The sequence below is a fragment of the Sciurus carolinensis genome, chromosome 12 (assembly GCF_902686445.1).
Source record: "Sciurus carolinensis chromosome 12, mSciCar1.2, whole genome shotgun sequence".
Taxonomy (NCBI): Eukaryota; Metazoa; Chordata; class Mammalia; order Rodentia; family Sciuridae; genus Sciurus; species Sciurus carolinensis.
Window position 1 is genome coordinate 12,400,959 of NC_062224.1, and position 17,421 is coordinate 12,418,379.

Below are 17,421 nucleotides of genomic sequence, written 5' to 3' on the forward strand. Positions count from 1 at the left end.
TTGCAATAGATATTGCATATATGTATGGCTAGTTCTACCTTATTCTAAATTTTACAGAGTAAGCATCTTAACACATATACTACATAGATCTAGGAATTTGGTGATCCACACCCATGCCCCTCTCTGTGATGGATTCCTCGTACTAGCGGTTTTCACTGAGTTACCTGCACACATGCACACACACAAAACCACCTCCAGCACCCACCATGTTCTGCTTGTGTTAATTCAATCCCCTTTTCCTCAATGGCATTTTCAGACTTGTGGCTTGGAAGGGTTGTTGGTTTCTTTCCAGTTCAGGTTTATTTCATTTAATTTGATTCAATACCAAAATTCACGTTCCAAAGAAAATACTGTGCAGAGTTCCAATAGATAAGACAGAGAAAAGTCAACAATTGGTCTTAGCACGGAAAGCAGACCGAAACTCTGCCTCTCCTCTTTCCTCACTCCCATCCCACCCACCCCACCGGAAATGGTCCACAAAACCCCAGAGCCCAATCTTGATGGTCCATTCATCACCATTACTCAGGGTGACAGGACAACTTTAGACTTACTTTTGTGGGGAAAGGAAAGTCTCATTGGTTCAAGAAGAAAATTCTGTCTCTTCATAATTCTTACTCATTAACTGACTTCTGTCCACTAGAATCACGTTTTTTAAGTCTGCTCCATCTTCCATTTGTAACTCTTGCGATGTGGCCTCACTTTTCCCTCCTGTCTTCTCCGCCATCGACAAAATCTCCTTGGAGATTTTATTTTGGCTGCTGTAGCACACTCAGGACCTTCACCATCTTAACCCTTTCAAATCAAGCTCAGGTTTATCATCATCATTTCAAATTGCTCACAAACACAGGTAATGCTCAGAATAAATATGTGTCTTGCTAATATCCTCAAATAAAAATCATTCTGCATTTTTCTTTATCCTCTTAGCTAGAGCTTTTCCCCTCACTGTTAATGAGAACATCAGAGTTTGGTGCTTTCTTCATAGAAAATCTTTACAGAAAAGCTTGCTGTCTGTTGAGGATATGTTTGCAAATACCTGTTTTCATCTTTGCAGTGCATTTCCGGGTCCTTCTTTCAGAGTGCCCCAGGTATTTCTTCACTTATTGCAGGAATAGGTTTATCGTTTAGGCTTAGTTTTCCATCTGTGGGAAGCACATAGTCCCAAGGCCTGTTTAACTAATGACACCCTAGAACCTCTTTTACAAAGATAAGGATCAGGTACTCCAGAAAAAATATCCTGCTCCTAGGATAGAGAACATCCTCCATATTACTTCCACTATACTGTTCGAATGATCAATAGTCCTCATATGAGTTACAATATGTTTACCAGTTACAACTGTAAGGAAATCAATTGCTCTGCCGCCAGGTGAGATTTCTAAGCGAGGGACCCTGTTTACATAGCAAAGGTCTTGCTCCCACACATTTTCATAATGTGTGTTGAGAGATGATATCTTGAGGTTGTTAACATAGCTGTTCTGTTCTCATGACAGCTTGATTTTAACTCAGCATCTCTTATTTGATCTGTTGGTCTAGCTTGCTTCCATTACAACAAGGCAGGATGAGACAGGCAGATGAGACACAGCCTGCTTTGCTTTCCAGAGACCCAAGCGCACAAGAGACCAGCGGTTAAAGCCAGAGTCAGGGAAACCAAGGAACCAGTGGTTCCCCTACCCAACAAATTACAAATTTTCACCAGGTTAAAAGTGGGTGATGAGTGGGAGGAAGAAGAGATGTGGAGGGAGCGTGGGATGAGATAGAGAGGTGAGGAGGCCCCAAGTTGTTGGAAGATACCTCCAGCCTAAATTAGACAGAAGAATTTAACCTGATCTTTAAAAAGATGGCTCCTGAGCACACCCTAGATTCTTAATTATCTTGACCCTCTTCACCATTTTTAAAAAGAGATCCAGAGAAAAGAAATTGTTGAATAAAAGATGAAATAAACTTTCTACAAATTCTTGACAAAATCATTTCAGAAAACTTTATTCTGCTACCACTAACTGTGTCTGAAAATGTCCCATGTCATTCAAACAAAGAAAAGCAAATGAACACAAATGAAAAAATATTTTCTTAAGATTAACAACTAAAACTGACAAGGGTATGAAGTGATTACTTCTCTCATACACAGAGATATTATTTGCTTAAGTTCATAGACTTTTTAATTTCTGTCTCCAAACAAGGAAGGAGGAAATTGAATCCTGAAAGCACCTTTATCAGGCTAGTCCCTGTGCTAGACCATAACATATATTATCTCATTTAATTCTCACACAATCTAACATGCTGGGTACAATTGTCTTCATTTTTGCTGATGAGGAATGTGAGGTCCAAAGAACCTAATTAACTAGCAAATATCATTCACATTAAACTATGTCAGAGTCAGGTCAAAACAACCAATCTATCCCATCACAAAGTGTAACATCTTTCCAAGACAATTTTGACCTTCCCAAACGCATTATTTGTCCAGAAAAGCACTGTCTAACAGAAATATAATGCAATAACATTACATTAAATTTTAAATTAGGTAGCCAATTTTAACAAACAAAAAAGTGAAATTAATTTGAAAAATATATTTATTTAACCCAATATATTTGAAATATTTTCATTTCAATATATAAAAATGTAAAGACGTTATTAAGGCAATAGCTTATCTTTTATCATATTAGTGAATTAAATCTTTGAACCTTCATGTGTATTTGATAACCAAAGCCATCTCAATTTAGATTAACCCCATCTCAAGAGTTTGATCACCTCGTGTGACTAATGACTACCACCATTCAGGACAGTGCAGAACTGGAGGTCAAAGCAAGAGTTTGCCAGAAATATTGTGGTAAGAAGCTCCAGAGGTGTGGACTATCCACAAAGTTTTTTAAATCATCTTTTTTAAAAAATTCTATTATTCTAAACCAAATATCTTAATTTCACCAATTCATTAAATTTGTAAAAAGATCCAATCTTGTACTTAAGTCATTTTAAAGTTCTTTTCTTTTCTGCATTTAATCGTTGAGCTACTACACATCAGGCACAACCCCAATTTACACAGGTATAAAGGGAATGTGTTCAGGAAGAAGTCGTTTGCCTTAGAGTCTCAGAGGAGCAACACACAAATAAAGATCCTGGCCTTTTTTAACAGGATACTCACTATAATTCCTCCCTATTTCTACAAATACTGGAAGATACCAGAGCATGAAAATAAGCACCTAATCTACCAAAGGGTATGTTTAAAATGCATTGTCTTTTTAATGCAAATGAATCTAATAATCTGTGCAAAACTATATGATGAGACCACAGTCCAGAAAGTCAGAAAGACAAAATCCATACCATTTCTGGCCATCTTTGTATCAAAGTCCCACTGAGATTTCCATTGGTCTCACCTTCTTCTCCATATCCCTTCTCCTTCTAGTTTGTTGGGGAGATAGACACTCACTTTGGTTCATGCTTCTTCCAACATGCTGAATTGATCTAATTACTAATGATCAGTATTTCCATAATAACAGTGTAACCGACACAATGCAATCATGTCCAGTCCTTTCTAGTAAATGGGTCCTCCAACACTCCTTCCCCAAGACCTATCAGAAATTATTTTCAGTGGAATTCACATCTACCTTGAAACCCGCAGTAGCAGTAGAAGTTCAAACCTACCTCTTGTCCAATGAGATAAAGTATGTGCTCTTAATGAACAAAAGGATAGGAAATATTTGCAAAACAAGTGGGAAATATAAGAAATGAAAAAATGTTACATCTGGGAAAAAAAATAACCAGCTCAGCCTAAGAGCAAAGGAATGTGGCAGTGAACCCGAAATAGACCTCAGATACAAGTACAGGAACAACTGCCTGAACAGGACTCCTACCCTTCTGGGAACAGCAGCAATGGTTGACAGATAGGATCAAAATGTAAAATGTTTCAGAGCAACAGAGGAAAAAGCAGAGTACCAAGTTAGCAGAGTATAAAGTATAAAGTATAAAGAGAATAATAAAATTATGGCATTTTCAGGCAAATGGATGAAATTGGAGATTATCATGCTAAGTGAGATAAGCCAATCCCAAAAAACCAAAGGACGAATGATATTGCTGATAAGTGGATGATGATACATAATGGGGGTGGGAGGGGGGCAAGAATGGAGGAAGGAAGGACTGTATAGAGGGAAAAGAGGGGTGGGAGGGGTGGAGGGGAAGGAAAAAATAACAGAATGAACCAAACATCATTACCCTATGTAAATGTATGACTACGCAAATGGTATGCTGTTACTCCATGTACAAACAGAAACAACATGTATCCCATTTGTTTACATTAAAAATAAAATTTAAAAAAAAAGTTAGCAGAGTGAAGAGATAGATTACAGAACAGAATACCTTTGCCAGCTACCCTTCCAACAGAGGTTAGTATCCAGAATCTATGAAGAACTCAAAATGCTTAACACCAAAGAAAGCAAATAACCCAAACAATACATGGGCAAATAGCTAAACACACAGTTCTCAAAAGAAGAACTATGAATAGCCAGTAGTCATTTGAGTAAACACTCAACATCATTGTCCATGGGGGAAATTCAAATCAAAACTACACTGAGATTCCATCTCATCCCAGTCAGAATAGCAAGTATCAATATAAAAATAATAAATTTGAGGATGTGATGAGAAAGGAACTCTTAAACACTGCTGGTAGATGTAAACTATGAAAATTAATATAGACATTCCTCAAAAAACTAAAAATAGAACTGCCATGACCCAATTATAACACTTCTCAGGATATACCCAAAGGAATTTAAGTCAACATGCTGTATAGATACCCGCATACCTAAGTTTGTTGCCACACAATTCCCAATAGCCAAGTTGTAGACTCAGTCTCGGTGCCTGCCAACAGATGAATGGACAAAGAAAAATATTGTATATATGCACAATGGAGTATTATTCAGCCATAAAGAAGAAAAATCTGCTATTTACTGGAAAATGGATAGAAAATGGATAGAGATCATAGTGCTAAACAAAATAAGTCAGACTCAGAATGACAATTATTTCATATTTTTTCTCATGTGGAATCTAGATTTTTTTTAAAAGATGACATAAATGTAGAGGAAGGGGATCAGGAAAAGGGAAGAGAAGGAGTCATAGTGAATAATGAAGAATATAAATGATCAAAATGTTATATGCATATTTGACTATGACACAAAGAAACCTACTGTTCTGTAGAATTAATATACACTAGTAAGAAAAAGAAAGAAAGAGAGAGAGAGAAAGGGGGAGGAGGTGAACCTATATAGTTGCAAGATTTCTACATTTTATGTTACATGGAATGATAGTAACTCTAAGTAGACTGTATGAAGTTAAATGGATGACTTAAAATGGAACTAAAAGATTTTTTTAAATAATCCAAAAGAAGGCAGGAGAGAGAGAACAGAGGAACAAAAATCAAGAGGTAAACTAAAAAAAAATAATAAAAGGATAAACGTAAATCATCATAACAATAATTACATTAAGCATAATTAATAGTCCATCAAAAAGTAGATATCATTAGAATAGATTAAAAAAAAGCAAAACCCAGCTATATGTCATCCATAAGAGAGATGTCTTAAATGTACAGGCATTGATAAATTGAAAGTAAATTGATGTAAAAATATCCCCATGCAAACAGTGAGCATCAAAAGGTTGAAGTGGCTACATTAATATCAAGTAAAACAAACTTCAAGAAAAAGAGTATTACCAGAGATGTTGAATGACATTTTACAATGGCAAAGCTATCAATTAATAAGGAAGACAAAACGATCATGAGAAGGTATGGGCCTGAGCTGAGCACAGTGGTGCACACATGGAATCCCAGCCACTTAAGAGGAAGGTCATGTATTCAAAGCCAGACTTCTCAACTTAGTGAGAGCCTGACTCAAAACTGAAAAAATTTTAAAGGGCTAGGGATGTAGCTCAGTAGTCAAGTACCCTGGGTTCAATTCCCAGTACCACGAAATAAAGCAGAGATAGGTGCATGCCCTAATCACAGAACCTTAAAAGAATATGAAACAAAAATTAACAAAATTATAAGGGGAAGAATAAAATTCCTGAATCATAATAGAGTATTTTAACACACTCTCTCGGTAACTAACAGAATAAGTAAAAAAGTAGTGGTAAAGATATAGAGGATCTGAACAGCACTACCAACCACTTGGACTAATAGGCAGTTATCGAACACAATACTCAGCAATTGCAAATTGCACATTCTTTTAAGTGCATGTGGTACATTCACTGAGCCAGGTCGCAGGCAATCATAAACCATGCCTCAACAAAACTAAAGGATCTAATCACAGAGTATATTCTCTGACCACAACAAAATTACATTGGAGAAAAATAAGAAAGTATTTAGGAAAAGCCCAAAATATATAGAAATTTAATGACATGTTTTAAACTATTTATGGAACAAACAAGTGATCGCTGTTTTGCAGTCCCTCTACCATCCTAGCTCCTCTGGCTGAGTCCTAGAAATCAGATTCACAAAAGACAGGTTGATAAGAGAACAGAAGCTTGCTGACTTGTGCCCTGTACATACACACAGGAGCACTCAGAGGTGAGTAACTGAGCGGTGGCTAGAACCTGGGCTTGTATAGCATCTTAGCAAAAGTGCAATACATTTTTACAGAAGTGACAAGACAAAGGAAAAGAACTTGGAGATTCTACAGGAGCAAATTGCAGGAAGGTACAATGGTAGACAAGAACTGGTTAGCAAGGTGTGTTGTGTAGATGCCTCTGGCACTATCTCCAGATTAAAGAGGGTCTAGAGTTGCCACAGGTGATTCATTTCTGTTCTTCCTGGGGCGGGGGGGGACACATTTACAGATTTATATCCTGCCTTAAGCAAATACAGGGAAGGCAGAAATCTTTTCTTGTATCTGCTTCTTCTGAATTGCTTTCAGGACTGGGGATAGAGCTCAGTTGGTAGAGTGTTTGCCTCCCATGCATGAGGCCCTGGGTTCAATCCCTAGCACTCCCCCTACCAAAAAAAAAAAAAAAACAAAACAAAACTGAATTGCCTTCTGCTCAAAATAATGCTTATGTTTAAGTGATACAGTTTGGGCTGCGTAGTCCACTACCCTTCATCACAAAGAGCATTTCAAAATATTTGAACTGAGTGACAATGAAAATGCAATCCATCAAAATTTACAGGATGCAGCTAAAGCAGTACTCAGAAGAGGAAGTACAGCTTTAGATGTTTATGATAATACAAGAAAGGGGAAAATGAAAATGAGTCTTGATGAGTCCAACAGATGCAGAAAAAAACAGGAATAAATGAGAGAAAAGAAGAAAACAGGATCACAGAAAGCACAATGAAAGAAGGCATAAGATAATCTATCAATAATCACTATTAGTATAAATGTAATGTCCTTGACTGAAACACAGAGATTTTAGATTCCATTTTTAAAATTTAAATATAAACCATCTGCAAAAGAATTTTGACACAGAAAAGACTGGAAAAAATACACCAAGCCAATGTTATCCAACAGAAAGCTATTTTTGATTTAGGCAAAGCAGATTTTAACACACACACACACACACACAAATCCTGGGGATAAAAAGATTTGCAGCAAAATAAGAAAAAGCAACATTTGTATATACCAAACACTGGCCACATAAAGCAAAACTGGACAGACTTAACAAGAAGAAATTGACAATTCTCCAACACGAGGGAGATTAACATTCACTGTTCTTAGAGTCAGAAATCAAACAAAGCAACCCCAATCAGTCAGGGAGAAATGAACGTAAGAGACAACCAAACCATATAGATAGTCTTAATATTCTGCATTTATGCAAAACTTTATCAACTGCCTGCACTAGTGTCTTAGCATTGACCTCATGAGGAAGCAAGGGAAGGTACAGCAATTCACACTTCATAAAACAGAAAACAGAAGACCAGAGGACTGAGTGACAGCTGAAATCAATAGCCATGCTGGCAACAGAAGCAGAAATGAAACTGACTCTACTGTTTCCCTGGTCAAACCTCTTCTCCACAAATCAAGCTTTCTTACAATTCCCTGATGTCTTCTTCCTATCTTTTTCCTTTACTGTCAAGCTCAGATTGGGAGAAGGCAGTTATGGTATTTTATGCCAGTGTTTTGAGAACTTTGGAGAAATGAGCTTTGTAAATATGAGTTCATATATGGAGCTAATCAGCTTTTTCTTCTCACCTTGGCTCTCTACATACACTCAATGGAGTATTTACCTCCCTAAACAACATTCTAAGTGTTGCTGCTAAATTTAAAAAAGATGCCAATGGCTCACCAAGGCCACAGAGAAGTGCCAGCAAAGCAGAGTGCCACATCTACTTTTCAGCGATGGGTGGGGAGGGAAATCGTTGTTTATGGGAAGTAACACCTGGGGTTTGGTTCACTAATCATCCTGCTGTTCTCCAAGCCTCTCCTCCAGCAGATGCCGGAAGAGGCAGTTTTAAGTTGCAAAGCAAACTGTCCTACTTCATGAAGCTTTCCTCTCCAAGGAGAGTACACCCAGGACTGCACCCCAGAGCTGCCCAGTCTGTGTGGCACTCTGTGTAAACTCCGTCTGTCTAGCAGAAGTCCATGGCCAACCCCAAAGCCAACTCCAGATGGGCCAGTGGAAACCAACGAGCCTGCTCTATGTGGCAAAGGGACCCTGGGCTCCAAAGACAGCCACAACCACGCAACCACGCAGATGTCTCAGTTCCAGTAGAGGTCTGGTCTTAGGGGAAGAAGATTCGGGGGAGTCCAGAAGAAATGGCAGATTGACAGGGAAAGAATCCAAGGTTTACTGTCTCTCTTTCTAACCCCAAACTCCAGGGCAGTGGCTCTCAACTGTGGGCAATTCTGCACCCAGGAGGACAGGTCCAGAGATCTGTTTGTTGTCACAAATGGAAGAGGGGATGAGAGGGGGGCTACTGGTATCTAATGAGAAGGGACCCAAGATGCAGATCCTTTTAGTGCTCAGGACAGCCACCCACAACAAGGGATTCTGCAACCCAGATGTCAGTCGTGCGGAGGTTGAAAAACTCTGACCTGTGGGTACCAGTGTTTGCATCTTCACAAGACTGCTCCCTGGGACCGCAGAACTGTTCAACGTGGAAAGCGGAGATAGACTCTATACTCTTATTCTACACCAATTTCATCACTGCCTAATTATCTGAAGTGGAAAAGCCAAGAAGTTTCTCCCAGACTAGTATACACAAATGAATGAATGAACTCATGAATTTGAATTAAAATGCAAATCTATTTTCGTGTTACCTCCAAGCTCTAGAAAATCCCAGCCCAGACAGCTCTGGAAGAAGAAATGGGAGGGAGACCCAATCTCACATCTCCATGGAGGTTAGACTTGGGGTGGAGAGGTGTCTTGGAGAGCTCGTCAAAAGCAGCTCTCCATTTGCTCCCCAAACACTTGTGGACATTCGAGAGGTTTGATAACCTCAGGAGTCCACTTCCCCTTCAGCCAGAGGAGCAGCCATGTGGGTAAGGACTGCGGTCTTGACGGCAGGTCCCAGAGACCCAGCCGTCCCATGGCCCTTCGTAATCCACTCAGATCAAGGCTGGAGGTGGACCTCAGAGCACCGGGTCCAGCGTGAAGCCTGGTTCTCACCCCCTGTCACCCAGGCCTGTGTGGTCCTGGCAAGTCACTTCTAAAAGACGTGGTTTCCTCATCTGTGAACTAAGGGTGCGGGGCCTGAAGTCTCCCATATCTCCCCATGACAGAGGGGATGAAATTCACCCCCTGGACCTGCCTTTGTAGCACTTCCCAGGTGGACAAGCTCCCAACCAGCTGCTGCCACTTCCCTCCCAGTTGTCCCTCTGCCTTGGCTCCATCCAAACAAACCACAGCTCTGCCCTGTGAAACCCGCTCTCCTCTACTGGGGCACATGGACCTGTCTGGAGTAGACAGTGCTGCTCCCCTCTGAATTTCAGTTTTGGGCACATGGAAATTAGGCTCTGCTCTCTCTCTCTCTCTCTCTCTCTGTCTCTCTCTCTCTCTCTCTCTCACCCCCAAGTGCCCTGTATGGACAGGTTCCAACACTTATCCCTGAATTCCTGAGAGTCAGGCAGTATCAACACGCTGTAGGTGCTCCATAAATATTGGGTGCATGAGTGAGTAAAACTCAAGTGATTTCCCACTAACAGCTCTGGGCACCGAGCACAGGACCAGCACAAACAATGGGCCATGCAGGGAACCAAGCCAGCACTGCAGGGTCAGAACCCGCAAAAATGACAGACAGCAAATGAGTTCCAGACCACCTTCTCCATTTCAAAGCAGGTCCTGGTTCCTCCAACGGGAGGGTTTTAGGGAGGGAGATGGAAGCGAGGCTGAAATCAGTCAGAACTAATATCAGTAATAAAACTCCTGGAAGACATTGCTTCTCAGTTCACCAGTGGGTTTTTTTATTATTATTTTAATAAATGAAGCAAGTTGCCAGGGCAGAAGGGGAAGTGGGAGGTGGTGGGGGAGCGGGAAGGGTAGGAGGGGTCGAGGCTACAGAGTACCTGTCATCTCTGTGACGTGGACAGCTGGCTCTGGTTGAATTTTAAATGAAATCTCATCCCAGCATAGAGAGCACGTCTGGAATTACTATCCACTCAGTGATCTGTCACTTTTATATAGATACACAAGGGAGTGGAGCCGTTTCCATAGAGAGGGAGGATCACAGCCCACTTAGGAACAATACCGGAGAAGAAGGAGCCGCGACCCCAGAGCAGGCAGAAGTTCCAGGCATGTGCCTGGGGTGGATCTCCTGGCCCTGAAGCTGCACCCCCACCCTGAGGATTTCCACTCCAGACAGAAGTCCACTCACAGGTAAGTCTGTGGCGGGGGGCCGATGTATGGAGCATAAATGTGTTTGCTTAAACGAGACAGGTGAGAGACCAGAGTAACTATCGCCCTGGGCGGGAGCCCAAGGTAGCAAGGGCTGAACTCCAGGCCCAGTCTGTTTTCAATCAGCAGAAACTGGCCTCAAAGAGACCAGGGAAATTTCTGAGGGGGCAAAATGATCCTGCCTTGTTGGCATAGAGTCCTGTTTTGCAAAAAGTAGCAGGTCTGAGGCAGAAGGTGCTCAGACAAATCCACTGTTCTGAACAGAGTTCAGCTGTGGACATGAAAAGCAGTTCTTGGTGAGAGATTCCAAACTGGGGACAGGGTGGGGTGGCAGGGAAGAGAGTACACCACCCGCAGAGTAGCCAGGACACAGGCATTTATGGATGCTGTGAGCCAGAGTCCTTCACCTAGGGCACCTCCTCTTATTCCCTGATGTACCTGAGAGGCAGGTGACACAGCAGCCAGCACAGAAGAGGTGAGGTCACTTAAGAGCTTACGGGACTCGCTCAAGGCAAGTAAGGGGCAAGGGAATGCTCAAGGCTAGAGTCCTTTCCAGCTTGCTTTGCTGGGAACTCGGGAATGCTGTGGGGCGGGATATATGTGCAAAGACTACATGCTACCTGTGAAGGAGAGAGGAAGCATACGGATGAAGTTTTCTGAGAAATCCCATTTGCCATATCCTCCCCAAACACAGCTCTCTAGCAAAAACAAACTCTTCTGAGAATGTAACAAATATTGCAATGGCCCTTTGTTGTCTATAACCTGACGATTTCCTCCTGGCTCTTGGTCCTCCTCAGGGGAAGGGCCCCTCATATATAAACCCTCACTTTTCCTTTCAGGGTGAGTTGCTTAGAGTTCTGTGTTTGTATCTGTCCCACATAAACCCTCCACACAAGTCTGAAACATTTCAAAAAGTTTATTTCTGTAATGCTTTTCAAAATGCTAAGAGCTCCTTAGGATCTGCAGCCATGGCTTCAGCTGTTTTAAAATGGTTCATCTGGGGCTTCAACTTCTTACCAGGGTTCTTAAACTGGGCCACGTGGAGACTAACTCTGCTTTCACTTCCACTCCAAGCAAGCTGTGGAATCCGTGCCATGTGCCTCCTGACTTCTGTGCCCCCTGATTGTTTCTCCCCCTGAAAGGTGCTCTGAGTGACAGGCTGGTACTGTCCCTCACTGCCTCACACTTCAGTTTCGACTGACACAGCTCTCAGAAGGAACTACATCTCTTTAAGGCAGCCTCGGAGAGTCTGTTACAAGAACCCAAAGGAATGGTTAAGTTTCAGGCACCCACAGGGAAAAACACTGGTGGAGAGCTTTGCCCCCAAATCTAACTACATGATGCTCAGTTATTATTTTCATGGCTGGAAACAGGGAAACCTTAACCCTTTGTGCTGTTTCAGGAGGGGAAATGGAAAAAGAGCCCGAAGAATCTGAGAAGAGAAACTTGCTCAACAATTAGACATTACCTGGGGAGCAAAGTGCAGCTTTTCTTTGAAGAGAGTTTCTTTTCTTTTAACCTACAAGCCTCAAACAAAGCCAAATGAATCCTAAAAAGAATAGTCCCAGAAAGAAATCAGTGTTCCTCCCAGCCCCAAGTCTCTCACTTTGATGGCAAAAATATCCAGGATCACAAAGAGCCCTTAGGTTTGAGACAAGATAGAGCTAAGATCTTGGACTTTAGGGGCTTCCCTATCGTTTAAAGTTCATAGTTCTAAGTATTTCTCTTTGGTTTTGCATCATGTTGCATCATGTTGAGGATAAGAAAATATCATTTCAAATCCCCACAACCCTACCACAGTCAGAACCCAGGGTCAGCAGTAGAGGAAGTTCTGTTACCCTTGGCTGCCCCAGAACAGAATCACATGGGACACTTGCTCCCAAACGTGGTGTGAATTATTTAGACACCTTTGGCATCCCCTCCCTGAACAGGCAGTAAGGATGTTGGTCTGCAGCATCAGACTCTCTGCTGTGTGTGTGTGTGTGTGTGTGTGTGTGTGAAATACACTCTGAAAAGGTTGTGTACATACCACAACTTCTCCTAATAGGACCCAGAGATTATTTCCATGTAAACAGACATAAGCTAGGCTACCCTGAGTGCCTTATTCAATCAAAGAACCTTCCCACATAAACATTTTAGTTTCTTCTTGCAGCTTCTCTCAGTGAGAGACTTGGCATTTGAAAAGTTAGAAGGTAACGAATTTGACTAAAGCATAATATTTATAAGTTGACAAAAAATATGAAAAAAATAAATGAAGAGTTAAAAGGGATCTTGCCTCCCCACTGCCAGTGAATTTCTTGGGTGATTGGGATGAGTGGCATTTCCAGGGGACACATCCAGAGGCTAGCCCATGGCAAGGGAGAAACCTTCTGAAGTTTTTCCTGAGAAAACTGTAGAAAGGTATTTAGGCAAGGCTGATTCATGTTCAGAGACCTTGACTGAATCCAGATATGCATGTATGATCTCATTTAAAAAAAAAGTGTGCCTCATGAAGCACTTTTTTCTGTTATGTAATAGTATGTATTTACAGAGAGATGATACAGCTAAAAAGAGAACTTAAAATGGGTTGTCCCACCAATTGATTTAATTAAGTGCCTTAATTTAATCTGGATTTCAGTTTATTTAACAAATATTTACCAAGGATAAATATTTACCCTGAAATGAACTTGGACACAAAACATAACCTGAGTTCCCAGCAATATCTGTGGTTCTTGTGTAAAATTCCAGGTGCTTGAGGTGAATGCAGAACACTGTCCTGGGAGTGGGGAAGAGCCAGGAGGTGAGAGCCTTGCTCTGCCTGCCCCCTGGACAGCTGCAGATGTTTTATTGGGAGAAAATGGAGGGAAAGTCACAAGGCGAGGGGCTGCCCCTCCACAGCCTCCATGAACTTCCAGAGTCCACAGACTTTCACTGGGGGAAAACAGAAACCATTTCCTTCTTCCAGTCCTTTTTGGAGAGGGACGGCTTGCTTTCAAAAGTAGGAAAAGAATGAAGTCAAGGGGCAAAATAAGGAAAAAAAAGAAAAGAAATGTCTTCAGACTCAGTTCCCTGCTCTCACGGGGAACAGCTCTGAGACCCTGGGCCTTCAGTCAGAACACTCTCCAAGTGAATGGGGGGTGCCCTTATGTGCATTTGTGTGTACATGTGTGCATATGTGTGTATGTGTGTATATGTGTATGTGGATATGCATGTGTTAAGCATGTATGGGTGTGAAATATGTATGTGTATGTGCTTGTATATATACATGGGTAGGTACATGTGTTTGTTTTGGGGGTGTTTTTGTTTTTTACCATTAGATAGGTGTATGTATTTTGGTAGCAAAGAAAAAAAAAGTCTAGAAATTTAAAAGATCCTCCTTTGGAGAACAAGACACTGGTCTTTTCTAAGGGTCAGTTCTAGTCCCATCCATCATTCACAGCCCAAGAAATTGGGAAGAGGCTTAGGTCCCCTCCCACTCATGTTTCGGGAAATGGCCTGGTCAAGGTCACACCAACAGAGCTGCAGAGCTGGGCCTAGAGCTTAGGCCTCTGACCACCAGCCCCTCCTGGCACTACTCCACACTGCGTCTGCAGAAAACAAAACAGTCCATTGCCAGCCTGGTACTGCTGAGAACCCAGGAGCATCCCCTTGTTTATTTACTTCTCCAATTTTTGTTACAGTTTTTAAAACTTCCATAAGACAAGAATTTCCCTTAGATCCTTAATTATTAGCTACTAAGTAAATTTCAAGTTCAGGGAAAGCACCCAAATGTGAATAGTTGAGCCTTCCACCGTGTGTGTATTCACAGCATTGTCCAGGAGAGAGTTCATCCTGACCATGTGACGGGGGAACAAGGTACACTGGATATCAGCACATCCAGGCCTGAGAACAGTTGTGTTTGCTTGAGGAAGGGTTCAGATAAAACCCACACATTGACCCCATGCTTTCTCATGCATGATAAAGGATGACAATGAGGTAAATAAACTTCATATTCTTATTTCAGAGCTGGAGAGTGTTGCCCACAGACCAGAGGTACAGGTGGGTTTGGCCCCACGGTACAAGGGGCAAATTGTGCCCATAGGACATCCTAAAGGACAGTGGCCACAGACAACCCTAATCCAGATGACCTGGCACAGCTGTGTGCTATTACTATTAAAAAGACCTGGAAGAAGAGCATGGATAGCTTAACCCGGGCCCTTCTCCCAGCTGGAAAAGGAAAGCGGAAGTCCGTCTGATGTGGTTAGAGGTGGTCCAACCACTGCATATGGTGATTTAAAGCCCAAACAGTCTGAACTCTGGAGAGGTATTGATCTGGACATTGTCTTGCCACAAGTTTCGTTCCCTAGCCCTAGGTTTGTCGTTAAAATAAATAAATGAATAGATTCAGATGGTCACTGTAGATGACGATCTTCCACACATCTGAGCATCTCCTTCTCACCCTGAACAACAAGTGAGGCCTCACGCCTCATGTCCTCCAACAGAAGCTTCTCTGATCCACTCTGGACCCTTACACTTACTCAGTCTGACTAATAACCAGGCACATGTGTACCTATTAAGATGATGGTCTTGCAACTAGAAAATTTAGGAGCTCTCTGGGAGGCACGTGGTCTCACATAGATATAACTGAGTTTGCTTCCTAAACTCTATAATAAACCCAACCAAGTTCACAAACCTTATGGTTCTGAAGAAACTAGAATAGGTCTAGCAGGGGACCAGTCTTGAAGATCTGCCTCAGAAACTGTAACTAGACACTCAGACTAGTCATCAAACAGTAAGGAGACATTCCGTCGGCCTTGCTAAGTGAGGAGGTAACGAAAAATCTGCTTGGAAGCTGGGTGTGGTGGTGCATGTCTGTAATCCCAGCATCTCAGGAGGCTGAGGCAGGAGTTCAAAGCCAGTCTCCACAACTTAGCAAGGCCCTTAGCAACTTATCAAAACTCTGTCTCTAAATAAAATATAAAAGGGGGGACAGGGAGGCAGGGATGTAGTTCAGTGCTTAAGTGCCCCTGGGTTCAATCACCAATACCAAAATAATAATAATAATAATAATAATAATAATAATAATAATAATAATAAAAACCTACTCACCATACAAATCAACCCAGTTAGGCTACTAAGTGCTCATTAGCATATTTCTTATTCCCTTTCAGGGCCACTGACTACCTACAAAAGCTGAATTAAACAGAACCCCTACATACTAGTAAAGTAATGGTTTTCAAACTTTAGAGATCATCAGAACCATCTGGAGGAGTTGTTAAAACAGATCGCCAGGCCCCAGAAGTTTTGATTTGCTAGTTTGGGGGAAAGACCTGAAAATTGCATTTCTAACACAGGCAATGCTGCCTCTACCCGTCTAAGGACCATGTCTTGGCGACCTGAGGAGAACACTAACAACACACCATTGGATGTTGTTGCTTGTCCCTCCTCAGGCCCCTTCCCACACCCCTCTTTTCTCCTGCAGGGAGAGACGATGCCAGCTCAGTTCCTGCTGCTCCTGCTGCTGCTCCTGGGGGCCCCCGGGGCGGGCCTCTCCCACAAGTTCTACAGAGCCAGGCCCGTCTTCAGCTTCCTCAGTACTACACTAGCTGAGGTCAAGAAGAGCCAGCTGGAGGACGTGCCCCTGTTGGGCAAAAGGAGCTTCCACTACCTGCCCAGTCAAGACCCATCTTCAGGAGAAGAGAAGGAGGAGGAGGAGGAAAAGCAAGACAAGGACAAAAGGACTTTTCCAGGCTCTGGGGGTGGGGGTGGAGCTGGAAACACCCGGTACAAATACCTGTCCCAAGCGCAGCACAAGGGGAAGCTGTACCAGGACAAGGCCAAAAGCGACCGGCGCACCAAGTTCACCCTGTCCCTCGACGTTCCCACCAACATCATGAATATCCTCTTCAACATCGCCAAGGCCAAAAACTTGCAGGCCAAGGCAGCTGCCAACGCCCACCTGATGGCGCAGATTGGGCGGAAGAAGTAGAAGCAGAGACTGGACGGGAGGGTAGCACACCCGGCTCAGAGGGGGAGGGGAGAGAGAGGGGACCCGGGGACATGCCGTCCTGCTGGCTTGCATTTCACAGGCTGCTCCTTTGCTGAGCCCCTCTGATCCTTTCTTGCTGCCAACCCAGTTTCCCCTCTCCTCTGTACAAAAGCACCAAAGCTCAGTATTGTCTAACCTCCTCAGACGTTGGAGGCTAATGTCTGCCCGGTATTCTGTGTCTCCTTTCTCCTTCCCCAAGGCGAGAGGCAAAGTCCTCCCATTCCTCGTCTCTAAGCTCCTCCCTGTTGACCCCATGCCAGAGAAGAGAGCATCCTGGGCTCCTCTCCTGGCCCCCACATCTACCCTGCCACCACAGAGACCAGGAGATGCGCTGTTCACCCTCCTGTCCCCAAACCCTCTCCCTACCTTGTCACCCCATTAAAACCAGTGGCTTCATGAACTCCTGGCTTGTTTTCAGTTCCTCTTCCTCCAAAGTCTGAGCTTGGAACAAGAAAGGCTAGTGAGGGAGGGTCCTGCTGAGTCAGTTCTGCGTCTCTCCCAGGACAGACATGGCTCCGGGAGGTCAAAAAAGGAGTAAAGGAAAGTGTGAGAGACAGTCAGCTTTTGTCATTTCATCTACAGTCATCTCCATAGCCAGGTCCCACTCAGGGGGCACA

The 17,421-nt window shown here is 42.8% G+C and overlaps 1 protein-coding gene across 1 annotated transcript; it reads left to right on the forward strand.

The window, feature by feature from the left end:
- The first annotated feature begins 10,614 nt into the window (after nt 1-10,614).
- Ucn3 (urocortin 3) lies at nt 10,615-16,771 on the forward strand. Its single transcript, XM_047519780.1, has 2 exons — nt 10,615-10,779; nt 16,238-16,771. The coding sequence occupies exon 2, from the start codon at nt 16,247-16,249 to the stop codon at nt 16,742-16,744; it is 498 nt and encodes a 165-aa protein (XP_047375736.1). The 5' UTR covers nt 10,615-10,779; nt 16,238-16,246; the 3' UTR covers nt 16,745-16,771.
- The last annotated feature ends 650 nt before the right edge of the window (nt 16,772-17,421 follow it).